The 16,736-nt window shown below is 48.0% G+C and overlaps 1 protein-coding gene across 1 annotated transcript in view; it reads left to right on the forward strand.

Annotated features, from left to right (window-relative positions):
* The first annotated feature begins 975 nt into the window (after positions 1 to 975).
* TRPM8 (transient receptor potential cation channel subfamily M member 8) overlaps positions 976 to 16,736 on the forward strand; it is a 69,935-nt gene continuing 54,174 nt past the window's right edge. The window contains exons 1-7 of the mRNA XM_040972476.1: positions 976 to 1,094; positions 3,980 to 4,053; positions 8,160 to 8,316; positions 8,781 to 8,958; positions 11,109 to 11,281; positions 14,243 to 14,417; positions 15,960 to 16,027. Coding sequence (XP_040828410.1) covers positions 978 to 1,094; positions 3,980 to 4,053; positions 8,160 to 8,316; positions 8,781 to 8,958; positions 11,109 to 11,281; positions 14,243 to 14,417; positions 15,960 to 16,027 — 942 coding nt within the window. The 5' untranslated portion in view covers positions 976 to 977. The remainder of the gene's footprint in view (positions 1,095 to 3,979; positions 4,054 to 8,159; positions 8,317 to 8,780; positions 8,959 to 11,108; positions 11,282 to 14,242; positions 14,418 to 15,959; positions 16,028 to 16,736) is intronic.

Genomic DNA, 16,736 nt, shown 5'->3' on the forward strand with positions numbered 1-16,736 from the left:
GCCTCCTACTTAGCTACTGTATGGGAATCTTTGGGTCTGCGGTTTCACAATAATGTATGTGAGGCATCAATTAACACTTGGAGCCTCTCTTGCCACGTCTGGGGAAAGGAGTAGGAGGGAGAAGAGCCTGGGACTGGGCAGGGCCAGGCCAGGGGAGGAGCAGGGCTGGAATCAGGGGAGAAGGGGACACGGGAGGACACCGAGCGGCCACTGTGGGCTTGGGGCTGTGAGGAGGAGGCATTGCCATCAGGGTGTGGTGGGAACAGCCAGGGAGGAGCTTGGCCTGGGAGCAGGGCACTTGGGAGGTGCAAATGCTTGGGAAGGATGGAGCTGTTTGCCATGTCTGTAGAATGAATATGGGCAGGAAAGAAGGACTCCTGAAACACGGTGGGATTGTCTCAGAACAAAAAGCAGTCAGCAGAGAGGAGGTTCCTGCAAGGAACACCCAGGCATGGCCAGAAAATGCCAGGTGTCCCTAGAGCCCAGACACCTGCTTAAGAGCCCCAGGGTGCCCCAGAGCACGCCGACCACCCCTGCTTCATATGACGGGCTCTGAGCCAGGATTCCTCTGATTCTGACAGCCACGTGGTCTGGCCTACGTGATCCGTTCCACACCCCTTCCACCTCCCCCACTGATGGTATGTTTTGTGCACCAGCCTCACTCACCTGACAGGGAACTATGGCGGGTCTGTGAGCACGATGGTATGGCAGGTCTGTGGGCATGGTGCACTGTGGGAGATGAGACACAGTTTGTGCTCTCAGAGTTAGCTGGGGCAGGTGCCAAGCGTGCCATGCATGCTGCCATACTGGGGAGGTGGCACCCAGGAGTGAGGGGTGGAGGAGTCCAGGTATGAAGGACAGGGTTGCAGTAACCCTGGCCGGCAAGCAGAGGGCAGCAAAAGAAGAGGGTAGAGGATAGAGCTCTCTGCCATGTGTGACCCAGACTCACCGCTCTGCTCTGATCCTTGGCAGAAGAGATGCCCTTCGAAGGAGCCCGGCTGAGCATGAGGAGCAGGAGGAACGGTGGCCTGGGCAGCACACGCACCCTGTACTCCAGCGTGTCTCGGAGCACAGATGTGTCCTACAGCGAAAGCGTAAGTCACACGTCTGCCGGCCAAGCTGTAATCCTTTTAGAAAGCAAGGTTGTGGCGGTGGAGGCCATGTGAGAAGATCCTCTCTCAGTGCAGAATGTATCATCATGTGCTCTCCTGGGTCATTCTGTAAGCAGTTCAGCTTTTGCTTAGCAGTTATTTTATTTTGGTCTGCAAGGCAGAATTACAGAGAGAGAGAGAGAGAGAGAGAGAGAGAGAGAGAGAGAGAGAGAGAGAGAGAAATCTTCCATCCGCTGGCTCACTCTACAAATGGATATAATGACCAGAGCTGGGCCAGTCCAAAGCCAGGAGCCAAGAGCTTCTTCTGGATCTCCCACCTGGGTACAGGGGCCCAAGGACTTGAGCCATCCTCCCTGCTTTCCAGGGTGCATTGGCATTGCGCTGGATGGGAAATGGAGCAGCTGGAACTCAAACAGGCACCCACATGGGATGCCAGCACTGCAGGGGGTAGCTAAACCACAGTGTCGGTCTCCAGTATTTCCATTTTAAATTCTTTGCTTTGCTGCTTCTGCTGGTTCTGGAGTGTGAAGCTCCTTCTATGGCCTTTGACCGAGGCCTAGGCTGGGAGTGTCCTCCGTCTCCTCCTGCCCTTGCCCCCTGGCAGCAGGTGCCTCCCCATCCATCCCAGGACAGCCTTCACATTGCCTTCAGGATCCCGTGTGCCCAGTGCTGTCTTGGGATGGACTCTACGTGAGGGTCCTGCAGGAAGTGCTGTAGTCCCCTTCCAGGCCTTGCCCCAAGTGTACCTGTCCACCTGAACTCTCCCTCTGACTACAGCATTAGCAGTTGGGGAAGGAAGGGGAAGGATGGAAGGGAAGAGAGCCCAAAGCTGAGAGTGCTGGGCTGGCTTGGGGAGCTATGGAAGGATGACTCTGCAAGACTGAGCAGCAGGAACATACCCACCCACACGCACACACATGCACACCTGCACACATACACACCCCAGCAAAACACGTCTCCACTCCTCCCATTGGGCCACCTCTTGGGCTGAGGATTGGCACACAAGGTGCCCAGGGGGCAAGAGCTAAGGAAGTGCTTACTGCCTGAGCCAACCCTGCACCTCAGGCCCCGGGGGCGCTTGTCCTTCATCTTCATTCTGAAGCCCTGAGAACTGAACAGTGGGCAAAGGCAGAGGCTGATTCTCCTGCATTCCCTCTTTTCCTTTCTCCGTGGAGCCCAAGTGCCACGTGTCTCCTAGAATACCCTGAAGATGGGTCCCTGGGCCTGGGGCAGCTGATTCCCATGGGTCTCTTCCCCACCTCTTCCCATGGGTCCCACGGGCCTCCTGGCCCCCAATTGTTGCAAGGGTCAAGGGTCAGGGCTGTTACAACAAATGTCCTTGCACCACACCCACCCCCCCTCATTCCAAGTGAGAAACAGAATAGGGGGCTGATGCTGTGATGTAATGGGTAAAACTGCTGCCTGTGGCTCATGTGTTCCATGTGGATGCCAGTTCAAGTCCTGGCTGCTGAACTTTCAATCCAACTCTCTGATCATGTGCCTGGGAAGACAGCGGAGGGTGGCCCAAATCCTTGGGAGTTTGCTGGGAATCCCTGCAAAGTGCTCTTTGGGTTGAAGCCAGATGGGTGCAGGTGAACTTTTCCCCTCTGTGGGTTCTGGGCATAGCACACAGGAGTGATGGGGAAACTTGTATTCAAAGGATCAGGAAGAAGGGACTGGTGGTCTCCATTCTCTGATACCTCATAACCAGCAGGGTAAGGGGGCCAGGGAGGGGGACAGTGTGGACTTACTCCCAGGAGAGTGGTTCTGGACACTCCCTCCTCCTTCAGGTGTGCCAGGTTGGCAATGACCTCACTGTGGGGATGGATGGTTATTCTGTCTTGTGAGGCTGCCTGACCTGGAGCTGTCTGTAGCTGCCAGTGGCCGGTGGCTTGCAGGAAGTGGATTTGGGCTGCAGGGAGAAGGGAAGCTGCTAGCCGCTCAAACTCCCCTAAGCAAGGCACCCCTGAAGTTGAGAACTCATGGCTGGGCCCCATGGTAGTCTCCAGAGTGGACTCTTCCTTAGAGGACAAGTGTGGAAGGCAGTGGACACTCCCCTGGAATGTTGTTCCAATCCTGCCTCTCTCCCATGGCAGACCCAAGGTCCATTGCTTCGTGTCTGCCTAACTGTTCTGAGGTCAGGTGTCTTTGCCTGTGTTTATCTGAGTGTTGTCTCTCATCTGCGCTTCCTCTTTCTTTTACCACCCCTGACAACTGGCCCCCAATGAGTTATCATCCTTATTTTTTCTGATTTGTTGTGGGCACCAGTCTTATGAAGATTAATATATGTTGCAAGTGTCTTGTCCCACTTTGTATCATGTAGGAATTTTCAAAGTGTTTTCCCTCCTGTTTCTAGTTTGTTTCTGTGAGCTTAGAGAAAATTCTGGGTTTCTAAAGACATCTGGTCATCAGAGTTAGGCTCCACATGCCTAACCACCTTGCCCATGGGACAAATACAACTACTGAAGGAATTTTGGGAGTCTGTCTTGTTTTAAAAAGCAAGTGGAAGTGGGATGAGATTATGAATGGATACATGATTTATGCTAAGAGATCACTCAATGCTGTGTTCCCTCCACGGGCAGCTTTGGTGGGTAAAGCAGAATTCTTATGACTATAAGATTATTTTACGTACAAGATAACTCCAAGAACCTTTGATAACATTTGCATTTTGTTACAAAAGTTTACATGTATGCCTCTCTTGAAAAACTTGAAGTGCCGTAAAAACATGAACAAATGCTAGATGTTATTAATATGTTGCAAATTTCTAAAACCTTTGAAGTAGGGTTGGGTCATGTTGAGAATTCATTAATATCAGTGGAACATGAGAATAAATTAATGATGCATTATCCAATGTGTTTTCTCCAAAGGAGCTGGTGGATTTCATCCAAGCAAATTTTAAGAAACGGGAATGTGTCTTCTTTACCAAAGACTCAAAGGCCACGTAAGTGACTCTTTGTCTCCATTCCTTTGCTCAACAATAGATTATGAGCCACCGTTAGAACAAACACACATGAATGCCTTATTAGTGTTGCTTTTGCAATTCTTAGAAATGAAGTGTGAGCAGGAAGTTCTCATGCAGGTGTCCCTCAGCTTCTGCAGGGGCTGGTTCTGGGACCCCCCTCCCACCCCAAGAATAGCAACATCCATGGGTGCACCAGTGTCCGGGTATTTGCATAGAATCTGCACGCATCCTTCTGTGTCTTCTGAATCCTCTCCAGATTAGGTATGGCGAATAATACCTAATGCAGTGCAAATGCTGTCAAAAGAGTTGCTATATGTTCAATGACAGACACATTCCCCCCCTCCAATGTTTTCAATGTTTAGTTGGTTGGCTATGAATGGATAATTGGTAGAGAGGACAGCCTGTGTCTTGTGTTTCCTGGAGTTGACTTCTCTTGTTGAATATCTGGCTTTGGCAAGAGTTGACCAAATCACCAAGAGAGGTTATCACTCTCCCGAGTCTGGGAGCACACCGCATGATGTGTTGGCATCAAATGCTGTTTCATAGCAGTTGCCAGTCAACACCCAGCATGCTCAGGTGTCTGTGTAACTGGCTCATCTCTCAGGCTTTTCTTGGATTCTTATTATTTTTTTCTTTTTTTCCTCTGTGGCCTTTCCTTCTAATTAGACATTCACTAGATACAATGCTCACAGGTTTGAAGTTACAGAAGCAACCCTGCTAGCTTGGCACATGGTCGACCCTCAGTCTGGTTAGTGATCAAGAATGAATGAGAGGATGGATGAACACTGCCAACTGAATCATAGGCCTGAATAGGAGGATGCTGGAGGAAACTGATCTGCTGTGATTGACAGTTTCTTCTTGGCCAGAAGAGTGTGACTTCAGGGAGCTGTCTCAACACGAAGGCAAGAAGCTTAGTTGCGGAAGGCTGACCTGGGCTCTGTTCTCTGGCTGTGTCTTTATAGCTGTAGAAAGTTGCAAGTGCTTTGGCAAAAGTTCTGAGTAAGGACAATTTTTGTACTTAGTTGTAATTCAGACCATTAGATAGCAGAAACTCAAGCAGCTTAATCGAAAAAGGAGGATTTGCTATTGGGAAACAGCAATGTCCCCCGAGGAGTGACTGGGCCTCTGGAGTGGGTAGGGACTGCAATTGGGCATGTGGGGGCTCAGTTGCTCCTTCGTGCCCACTTCTCCTCTGCTGTCGTCCTGCACATCTGCTTCTTCTGCCTCGAGATGCCACACCTTGTGTTGTCTGGGTTTCCCAAGTCCCAAACCTAGACATGGAGAAAGATGGGAGCAGCTCTTTTGCCAAGCAAGGGGCACCTGTGTCAGTAACAGGTTAACGTCCTGTTCTTGGGCCTAGCTGCTGTGGCCAATGCCATAGGGTCTGACCACAGAGCAAGCACATCTTGATCTGACTGACAAAATTCTTATCAGGTGCATGCAAATGCAGGTGTCATCGAGGTGTCATCACAGCTTACTCCTTAGGAGGAGTTCTTTGTGAATCTCTCTGTCGAGGGATGTGGGTGGTTTACTCAGGCTTCTGATACTTCCAGTGAGGTTCTGATAACACAGAGCTGATTGCTTGTGGACAGTAGAAACTTGACTACTTTTGTCTGTCTGCTCCTGGAATGGTCATAAAACTTAACTACAAAGCAACTGCTCTCAGATTTTTAGAAAGCCACAACATCCACTATCACTCTTACCATCTTGTAGGTGAAAATGTGGTCTGCTGCCAGGGTGCTTTTAGAGTCCATTCTGCATCTTGGACTTGCCAGTGAGGGAGGAACAGCTTTGCCATGGGCACTGTGACAGCTGTGTAACTGTAAACTTGTTTTCTGGAAAGAAAAACAAATGATTCCATCATTGGGGATGGATGAGGATACAAACTACTTAAGAGAAGACCAATCAATATATTCATTCACATCTGAGAACTCTTTCAAAGAATGTGTGCTGTGGGCTCTTATTAGCCAGAAATCCTGGGACAGAGGTTATGAGATGGAGTCCAGCTGGACGTGTCCAGTCCTAAGGACACTGGTGAATTGAGATTGACTTCTGTATCCTGGCATGGGCTCATGTTCATGGGGGCGTGGTGCCTTTCCTGGCAGGTTAAAGGTTAATGCAGGAACAGGAATAGCGAAAAGAGCTACTGATTTTGCTAGACCTGGTCAGAAGACATAAATGGAAACTGTGTGGGGCAAATCAGGCCAGTTACCCACGGGGAGGTCCCCTTTGGCCTGTCTCCGTGGTCAGGCATCACTAGTCCCAATTTCCCTTTCACACCACTGCAGAAGGCTTCAATTCCCAGCACCCTCCTTGTCAAAAGTAGGAGGGAAGAGACTAGGGAGGGAGAGACACAGAGCCAAGCAGGCAGGGCAGGCGAGAATAAAGCAGCAGCAAGGAGGGCTGGTTTTAGAGGTTTTGTTATTGCTATCTTGTTGCATGCAACCTGCGTATCTCCCCAAGAAGTGCAGCCCAGCCACCTCTGCACAGCAGCAAAGTGTATTGAAGAGGCATGTGACCAGACAAACCGGCTGGAGTCAGCTCTCCTTTCCTTCAGAGAGTTACCCTAGGATGAGGGTTACAAGGGTTGTTATAGAATGGGTGAGTTGGGTAGCCATGGGAACCAGGTGAGTTGGGGGCAGCCACAGGAACAATGTGTGAGTTGGGCAGCCACGGGAGATAGCTACGGAAACAATGGGTGTAGCGAGACATACAATATTAGTTTCTGAAACTGAGGGTTGCTGGCAGGGCATGTTGTACCTTGTGCTCTGGCCTAAAAACTAGGAAGCTAGTAAAGCGTTTTGTACAGAAACATGAAGAGCAGGTTAGCAAACCTATGCCTGAACCAAAGTGACTCCATTTTGTGACTGGATGCCACAATATCTCTCCCTCTTTTATTTATTTGAAAGGCAGAGTTATGTGGAGAGAGAGAAAGAGGAGAGATAAAGAGGGAGAGAGGAGAAAGACACACAGAGAGATGTTTTCCATCTGCTGCTTCACTCTCCAAAAGGTGGCAATGGCAGGGACTGTGCCAGGCTAATGCCAGGAGCCCAGAGTTTCTTCTGGGTCTCCCATGTGGGTGCAGGGGCCCAAACATTCAACCCATCTTCACTGCTTTCCCAGGTGCCTTAATAAGAAGCTGCATTAGATGTAGAGCAGCTGGGTCTTGAACCAGAACCCAAATGGCATACGAGTGTTGCATGAGGCATCACTATAACTTGAAGGTCACCTTGACAATGTAGGTACCATGCTCCAGGCTAGCTGGAGGTTTTGCAACATTTCCAGTCCTCAGGCAATCCTGGGATGAGCGAGCTTGTGCCAAGGCTAGAAGTGCGTTTTCGTTCTCTTGACACACTCTGCCTGGCTGGTCCTTGGCTATTCCCAAGAGCTCAGAGCAACTGGAGAGTGTGGGAATCTTGTCCCGTGTGTCCTGGTGTGCCGAGAAGCTCAGCCTAGAATGGGACCAGAGCTTTTCACCCTGGGTTGTTGAGTGACAACAACAATGGTTGTCATTGCATCCACTTCCAGTTTCCTGCTAGGTGCGTGTTGTCACCCAGTGGAGAAGATGTGGTTCTGGTGCACCCATGCCGGGGGGATCTGGTGTTCATGGCTGCACAGTTTGTCTTTATCTGGCCCAGATGATCCAAAGCCTCTTAAGAAACTGATGTCCAGTGTGGAAATGACAAGCTTACCTCTGTGGGGTCTGAGAATCCCCGGGCTGACCTTATGTCAGCAGCCCGAGCAGGGCTGGTGGCCCCCAGGCATTGGGGTCTGCTCCAAAGTGTCTATGAGCCGCGAGCTATGTAAGGGTTAAAAAGAGTGCTGAATCCCAGGCTCAGGCAACAGACTCCACAGAGACAGGCTCTTGTCTCCTAGCTGAGCTTGGTTAACGCAGCTTTATGACAGGGAAAGGAGGCCCATGTCCACACCAACACCCGAGATAATTCCAGTGTCTGAAGATGCGGCTGTGTGGTACAGTCTCCTCTGACGTGTGTGTGTGCGAAGTGTGCATGATTTACTCTCGGGGTCACCAGAGCTGTGTAAGCACATTGGGTGTGTTCCGTCTATCACATCGCTCTGCTCAGGGACAGCGTGTGCAAGTGTGGCTATGCCCAGAGCCAGCACATCGAGGGCACCCAGATCAACCACAACGAGAAGTGGAATTACAAGAAGCACACCAAGGAGTTTCCCACCGACGCCTTTGGGGACATCCAGTTTGAGACCCTGGGGAAGAAAGGAAAGGTGAGCCCCTGGGTCCTTGCTTCAGCTACTTGCTCTGCTGATTCCGGGGACTGGCTGCATTACCCACATGCTGTGCTACGGTGGAGGCATACAGAGACACAAGCCATTCCCAGAACAGGTGCAGGGAAAAGTTGTGGGCAGACTGGGCTCACTGGGAAAAGCTGACAGGTAAGAGGTGGCTTGTGCATGGGCACTACAGGTATCTAACACCTGTGCTGAGCTGGTTTACCGAAGGCGGTGGCTGCTGTTTGGAACCGTCCATTTCGGTGTGAAGAATGGGATGCCGGAGAAGTCACATCATCCTGCCCTGCCCATGGGAGTAGCTCCTCCTCTGGATCTTACAGACGTTTCTCCCCCATTGCAGTAGTGGCAGTCCCTCAACCCCCCCCCCCCCCCAGCCCTGCTGGCTGCAGCCCGAGGGGGAAGGGGAGGGCACATCCAATCCTAACCCTCTTACCCCGCAGTATATCCGCTTGTCCTGCGACACGGACGCCGAGACCCTGTATGAGCTCCTGACTCAGCATTGGCACCTGAAAACTCCCAACTTGGTTATTTCCGTCACTGGCGGCGCCAAGAACTTCGCCCTGAAGCCGCGCATGCGCAAGATCTTCAGTCGTCTGATCTACATCGCTCAGTCAAAAGGTGCCTGGAGGGCTGGAATGGGGAGATGGGGCCAAGGGCGCAGGTGCTTCCGCCCGTCACGTGCAATCCACCTGCGGAATTTAGGTGCAGGTGGCACGAGATGATTAATCACTGTTTCATTAAAGGCAGCGTTAAGTGTTTGAGATGAAAGCGAGCCATGGCGTTATTAGTCTGCATACCATTTTTCATCCCTCCCCCAGCTTTCGTCCTTTTTCTCCTCTGCCCTCTCCCTTCTCTCTCCTTTTCTTTCTTTATTTGAATGGTTGAAAGACACACACACAGAGAGAAAGAGAGACAGACAGACATCCCATCTGCTAATTCACTCTTGCAACAGCTGGCACTGTCAAAGCTAGGAGCCCGGATCTCAGTTCCAGTCGCCCCTGTGAGTGGCCGGACTCAAGGACTTGAGCCATCACCCGAGGCCACCCGGAATGTGCGTTAGCAGTGCCAGCACTTGAACTCAGGCTCTTGAGTACCCAACTCCAGTGAAGCCAACCGGTGCCTTAACTGCTCCGCCAGAGGCCTGCTTCCTTGTTCCTCTTTTGGGGAAGGGGCTGGGAGGGCCAAAGAGGCGGTAGTGCTGTTCTGAAACATGTCAAACCTACAGAAGTTTCCTGATGAATGCAATCAGTGGGTACATGCTTCACACACATTTACCAGTTATTAACATTTTCCCACATTCATCTCTTGTTCTGGGAATGCCCACATCTTAGGGCAACCATTGGGGCATAAGCTGTAGGCCTAAGTTGGCGAGGATGCATCCCCTAAGAGCTGGGACGTTTTCTCCCACACCTGATCCAGTTTCTAACCCAGGAGAGTTAGGTTGGCCAAGATTGGTGTCTAGCCAACAGTCCACACTCAAATGTCGCTCATTATCCCAGCGTCCCGTAGGAGGAAACGTCTTCCTGCTCCAGTTGGAGCCCAAATCCAGTTAGATGTTTATTTTCTGAGTTTTCTTCCATATGGAACTGATTTCTAGGCTTTTTTTTTTTGCCCTTCATGTTGTTTTGAACACCTTAATGTGGTTGTCACCGCTGTTTTCACATGATGAACTTCAGTAAGTCGAAACTTAACTATTGAGAATTCTTTTTTTTCTAAAGATTAATTTATTTTCCTTGCAAAGTCAGATATACAAAGAGGAGAGACAGAGAGGAAGATCTTCTGTCTGATGATCACTCCCCAAGTGGCTGCAATGGTAGGAAATGAACTGATCCGAAGCCAGGAGCCAGGAGCCTCCTTTGGGTCTCCCACGGGGTTGCAGGGTCCCAGGGCTTGGGCCATCTTTGACTGCTTTCCCAGGCCACAAGCAGGGAGCTGGATGGGAAACGGGGCCGCCGGGATTAGAAGTGGTGTCCATATAGGATTCTGGCATGTGCAAGGCGAGGACTTTTTTTACTGGGCTAACGTACTGGGCCCTGGAAATTCTTTTATAAAGAATATCAGTTGACTGACAGAGCTAAAGAAGCCATGTTTTGTCTTAGAGATTGTATACTCACTAGGATTTTTTTCCTAGATACATATATCTGTGAAGTTTAATTTGTAAATTAGGCACAACAGGAAAATATTAACTATAAAATAGAACAATTATAACAATTTACTTTAAAGAAAGCTATTTAAAATGTGTGAGTTAGGGCCGGTGTTGTGCAAGAAATCCCTGCTTGCATTCCAGGCTCCAGTATTCTGCTTCCTGTGAGATCGACGTTAATGTCTGCGAGGCAGCAGAAGATGTCCCAAGGGCTTGGGCTCCAGACCGTGTGGGAGACCAGGAGGGAGGTCCTGCTTCCTGGGTCTTTGGCCCATGGTTTTGGAGTGTCTATGGAGTGAACTAGCAGATGGACCTGTGGTGGGTGGGTCTGGGAGCAGAGTGAGCTGATTTTTTGGGGTGGTCCCACCCATTGCACTTGGCAGCTCAGGTTGCCCTGGAGAGGTGTTTTTTTTTAAGCTGCTGATTGCCGGCCACAGCATCTGATGCTGGGGGTCTTCAGTGGGTCCAGGATTTGTGTGTTCTAAGAAACACCTGTCAGGGTTCCTGCTTCCTCAGGTCGAGCCCCTCCCGTGGCTTGGATGCTCATGCCCTGTGAGGTGCTATGGAGCGTGGTCTTCCCGCGAGGCCTGAGAGCTCAGCATTTGCTCCTCTCCCTGGCTGGCAGGTGCTTGGATTCTCACTGGAGGCACCCACTACGGCCTGATGAAGTACATTGGTGAGGTGGTGAGAGACAACACAATCAGCCGGAACTCGGAGGAAAACATTGTGGCCATTGGCATAGCGGCGTGGGGCATGGTCTCCAACCGGGATACCCTCATCAGGAATTGCAATGCTGAGGTAGGCATGGCACTGGGGGATAACAAAGTCATTTCATGGCAAATGTCAGCTTGAGGGGACTGGAGAAGCACCGGCTGGGTGGAAAAGAAGACTGGTACCCAGTATTTGTGTCTGTCATGGGCACCAGGATCACCTTGGTGTTTAAGCATCACCTCTGTGGTGGCATCTGTGAATCACAAAAAGCAAGAATACTTGAAAGCAAGTATTCTAAAACATTATTTAAAAAGCAGAGAGAAAAAGAGAGGGAAGGAAAAGAGAAAGAGAGAGAGCCATCATCCCACCATTGCTTCATTCTCCCAACATCTGGGGATGGGCCAGGCTGGACTCAAGAGCCAGGAACTCCATCCAGGTCTCTCATATAAATGGCAGGGATGGTGGGGATTCGCCACTTGAGCCGTCACCTGCTCCTTCTCAGAGTGCACATTAGCAAGAAGTTGGATCAGGGAACAGATCGGGACTCAAACCCAAGTATTTCAGTGTGGGATGAGGTTTCCCAACTCTGCACCGAATCCCTGCCTTGCAGTCTGAATACTCAGGCAAGGATGTTTGTGAAAATGTTTCCAAGAATTGTTCTAAACATTAATAGCTGGTAATATTCATGGTAGGGAAATCTTCAGGTGGATTTTTATACAAATATGAGAGCAAGTTATGGAGCTGTTAAATACTATTTCAGAAAGTTTGGATAGTATGGAAATTATTTGTTATTTACTCTTCTCTATCATCTTTCTACTGACATCTGTGCTTCCCTAGAAAACACCTTCAGGTTCCGAAACCTCGAGGGTAACTGCTGCTCTGAATCAAGTAGTTTTCATTTCCTGCTTATTTTATGAAATAAGCATGTGTTGTTTTTGGAGAAAAGACCACAGTGTTATGCTTTTGTTCCTTTTGTGTTCTTGTTGGATCATCTGCTGATGATCTTTTGGTTGGTGTCTTGCTTCTTTACTATTTTCCCAGCGCAATAGTGTTTTTGTTTTTGTTGGTTTTTTGCATAAACTGAAACCAATGGTTGCTAATGACCATCTTGATTGTTTTCCCATGCGTTTTGTTGTTTGTTTGTTTTTGGTCCACACTTCCTTACAGAATCCCCGACTGGTCGATACAGCTGACTCAGCATCAGACTCCACTGACCTGCCACAATGTCGCACACCACAAACGCTAGGATGGGATACTGGATTTAGGATCTCTTTCTGAGTGCTTTTCTCATCTACCATGAGCTGTTTTTCTTCTTGAGTTGTTGTTACACTTTGAAAATTATGATAGCATGTCCTGTGCCCTTTAAAAAAAAGCACAGGATGACACTCATAATTCTTATTTTTCAAATTTCTTTTGGGCTATTGAAAGCCACATTTTTAACATTTAAATGTTAGAATATTTGCCAAGACTCAGTCTCCAGATAAAGTAAGCAACAACTCAACCACACACTCAGTGAATGGGATCATGATAAGCCTAGAAATGATGCTGGAAACATTGAAATTGTTCTAATACCAAGCATTTGTCCACTAATGTGATGTGTCAATATGGTCAAGCCTTTGTCTCTCAGGAAAGTTTCACAGCTTTCATGAGCAAGTCCTATGTTATGTATTTCTTCTTAAGGTTATTCCAGATTTTTCTTTATTTTTATTGTTGCTGTAAGGAGGTCTTTAGTCAACATAACTTGATTTTTATTGTTTTGAATCAGTTGCCCTAGTAGACTCTTTTATTAATTCTAACAGCATTTCCATAGAGCCATTGAGCATTCTAGGTTTGTATCCAAGTTGTTGAGAAACCCTCCATGGAACTGTGCCTTGTCTTGACTGTGATGTACAGCCAGTGTACCATGAAGTAATAGTGGACATTGCAGATCCTGGGACAGGTTCTCAGGTATCTGACATCATAATCACTGAGCTGGTCCCAACTGCCCACCAGTAAATGGGATTTGGCTAAAGGTTCGATATACATACATTTAACAATTACATCTCAAGGCATCATCCTTTTACTATAGTTTTCAATGTGTTATTTTATTAATTCTAAAAATTGAGGTAGTTCAGCATCGTTTTGCTTCCATGGGGTTATCTGTCTGCTTTAACCTAGTGGTCTGGATAACCTAATGGACTGAATATTGGAAACAATACTAGTTATTCCCTCATAACATTGCTACATTTAATAAGCCAATGACTTAGGAGCATTATTTATTTATTATTTATTTAAATTCTTATCCATTGGGGGTTTGGTGGTTGACTTTTTCTGTTGTGGTTCTGGAAGAGTGAAATGTGAATTATGTATCGGTTCAATGAAACGTCGGCAGGGATTCTGGTTTCCAACAACTGGATGTGTCTTTCTTGCAGAAATGACCTCCTCTGTCATGTCCAGATGGTCACGATCTGCTCAGAGAACAGAATTTTAACATTTGCTTCTTACTATTTATCTTGCTTTTGTTCTGGTTTGATATTCGGCATCAGCAGCCTTCTTCCTTCCATTGAGTTTTCTGCTTACATTCTGTTCCCTGACTCCTTTCAGTGTAACTCCAACACTGGATTTAAACACCTTTGAGTGGAGCTAAAGAGTTAGAAGCTGTCTTGGTCAGCATTCCTTTCTATAACACTCCTATTACAGGCTTTTATTCTGTAGTAACATGAGGACATTATTTTATTCCTTCATTGTGTGGTCCTGTTACCCTGTGCTTAAGAGAGTGTACACACTCAAACGATTTCCTAAATGCTGTTCATTTCAATGAATTTCTGCAAAAGAGCGCAGGGTGATGGGTGGAGAGCTGGTGGGGAATTGATCCTTGCATGTTCACTAGCCATGGCTGTGATAATGGGTGTGTGACTCATTTCCTGCCCTCTAAGATTCCAGAAGAACTCTTTTGGACACTGCTGTTGTTGAATCCAGATGTTGAGTTTTCCTATAAACATTCATTGTGCCATTGTGTGTGGCCCAACAAGGCAGCTCTCAAAGCCAAGTGTCCCTGTGCCTCTACAGGGATATTTTTCAGCCCAGTACATCATGGATGATTTCAAGAGGGATCCTCTGTACATCCTAGACAACAACCACACTCATCTGCTGCTGGTGGACAACGGCTGTCATGGTCATCCCACCGTGGAAGCCAAGCTCCGGAACCAGCTGGAGAAGTACATCTCTGAGCGCACCAGTCAAGGTTTGTGCCTGGGAGCTGGGACATGGGGCTGTTGCAGTTACACCAACAGGAGCAGCAGCAGGACGGATGACGCTTCCTTTTCTATACTAGGAGTGCTTCTGCCGTGGTCCCGGTTACTGTTCAATATGCCCAGGTGTGACGAATGCTTCATTCTTTTCTTGTTTGTTATTTTAGAAAGCCTGTTGTCTCCTCTGCTAGACAAATAAAACTCACAGGGGCAGATAGAAGCTTAGAAAGTCAGAAGTGGGTGCCATGGTGCTGTAGGCTAAGCTTCCACCTGTGGCACCAGGTCCCTATAAGGGCACCAGTTCAAGTTCCAGCTGCTGCACTTCTGACACCCTGGGAAAGCAGTAGAGGATGGCTCAAGTCCCAAGGCTCTTGCACCCATGTGGAAGACTCAGAGGAAGCTCCTGGTTCCTGCCTTTGAACTGGCCTGGCTCTGGAATTGAGGCCTTTTATGGAGTGAACCAGCTAATGGAGGATCTCTCTCTCTCTCACTCTGCCTTTCAATAAGAAACAAAACAAACACCACTTGGTTATCTAGGGTAGAAATTATTTTTTAAAATCCCAAACACTAACCACTCAACTAGTTTAACAATCAGATATTTGTTGTTTTGAGTCTTGTCCACTTGTGTGTTTCAGAATCACCTAAAACATTTGTTTTAAGGAAAGAGTCTATTTTCTGTGGTTGGTGTTTCTTCTCTTCCCAAGGACCCCAGGTTGAAATATATTGAAATATAGAAGCCGATTAGCTTGTAGTTTAGTAGTAGACCTTGGGAAGGGGACTTTTACTTGTTGATATTCTCCAACATCTTCCTTCCAAAGTGGAATAATACACATGACAGAAAATATTTAAAATTTTTAAATGAAGATTTATTTTTACTTGAAAGAAAGAGTTACAGAGTGGGAGAGAGAGCTTTTCTGTTGCCTCACTCCCCAAATGGCCACAATGGGCTTCGCTGGTCTAAAGCCAGAAGCCTGAAGCTTCTTCAAGGTCTCTGTGTGGGTACGGGGATCCAAGCACTTGGGCAATCTTCTGCTACCTTCCCAGGCACAATAACAGGAAGCTGGATCAGAAGCAGAGCATCTGGGATTCCCACTGGCACCCATGTGGGATGCTGGTCTTACAGGTGGAAGCTGCCATGGTACGGTGCCACCACATCAGCCATGAAGGAAAACATTTAAATATGTAATGAATTAGTTCAGAGAACACATAGTTGCACACATTTGTTACTCAAAGAAACACAAGACAATGCAAATTAATGAGAGAATCATTTTTATGGGTTAAACTTGGCCTTCATCTAATTTTAATCAGAAAGTGAAACACACCAAGGCGTGACTGTTAAATATTAGTGACAAATCCCAGCATGACTTGCGTCATGTTATATTATTGCTTTTGGGACACAAAGACTCATCTGCTGTGGTCAATGAGTAGGCAAGGTCCATCCCTTGAGACGAGCAGCTCCCTGCCACACGCTGAGCTCACAGGGCAGAAGCTTTTCTGTTGAGCCACAGATGAATATTAATTGGCTTGTCTTACAGATTCCAACTATGGCGGCAAGATCCCCATTGTTTGCTTTGCTCAAGGAGGTGGACGGGAGACTCTGAAAGTAAGTTCTGGTTTTGTTTGCTAGAAGTTAGATGAAGGAGTTTGCCCAACTGACTTGTGTTTCTAAGGCTTTGGGGCTCATTCATTCTAGCCTGGCTAATTATTTTGTTATAGCAAGCAGGCAGAGATTTCCCTTCACCTGGCTGGTCCCTAAACAGATTTAGGTTGTTCCACAGAAGAGAAGATTTGGGAGAGAATTTGAAGTGAAATGAATAGACTGGGGACTCAGGGTTAACTCCAATGTCATTGTGAAAAAGAGAAGAGCTAGCATGAATCCACGAGACAGAAGGGTGGTAACTGGCATGTATATTGGAAAACTAGGATGACTCTGACCACATGGAAAAGAACCATGATCATATACACTCAACTCTCCCAAATGAGGCCTTCGCAGACCACATCCAGGTGCCTCCTAGTGATGCCAGGATGCCACGTGAAAGAAGCATCTGCTCAGCCAAGTCACGGTCCATGAAACAGGGGAATTAGGAGATTAGGAAAGGAGGGGAGAAGAATGGACAAGTGTAGCTCTTCCTCCTCAGCCTTCACTCCCACACCCTGAGGTGGTGAGGCCTGTGGTGGGCTCCCGCCTGCTCTGCCAGCTCCCATGGGAGCCCCCATACAGCTGGAGTCCTGGAGGACAGTGCTTTTCAGTTTGTTCCTTGCCCACATGTGGGTGGATCACTTGATTTTATAATCTGGTTCTTTTTTTTTTT

This window comes from Ochotona curzoniae, unplaced genomic scaffold (genome assembly GCF_017591425.1).
Source record: "Ochotona curzoniae isolate NIBS_2020 unplaced genomic scaffold, NIBS_Ocur_1.0 contig_2294, whole genome shotgun sequence".
In the NCBI taxonomy this organism is placed as follows: domain Eukaryota; kingdom Metazoa; phylum Chordata; class Mammalia; order Lagomorpha; family Ochotonidae; genus Ochotona; species Ochotona curzoniae.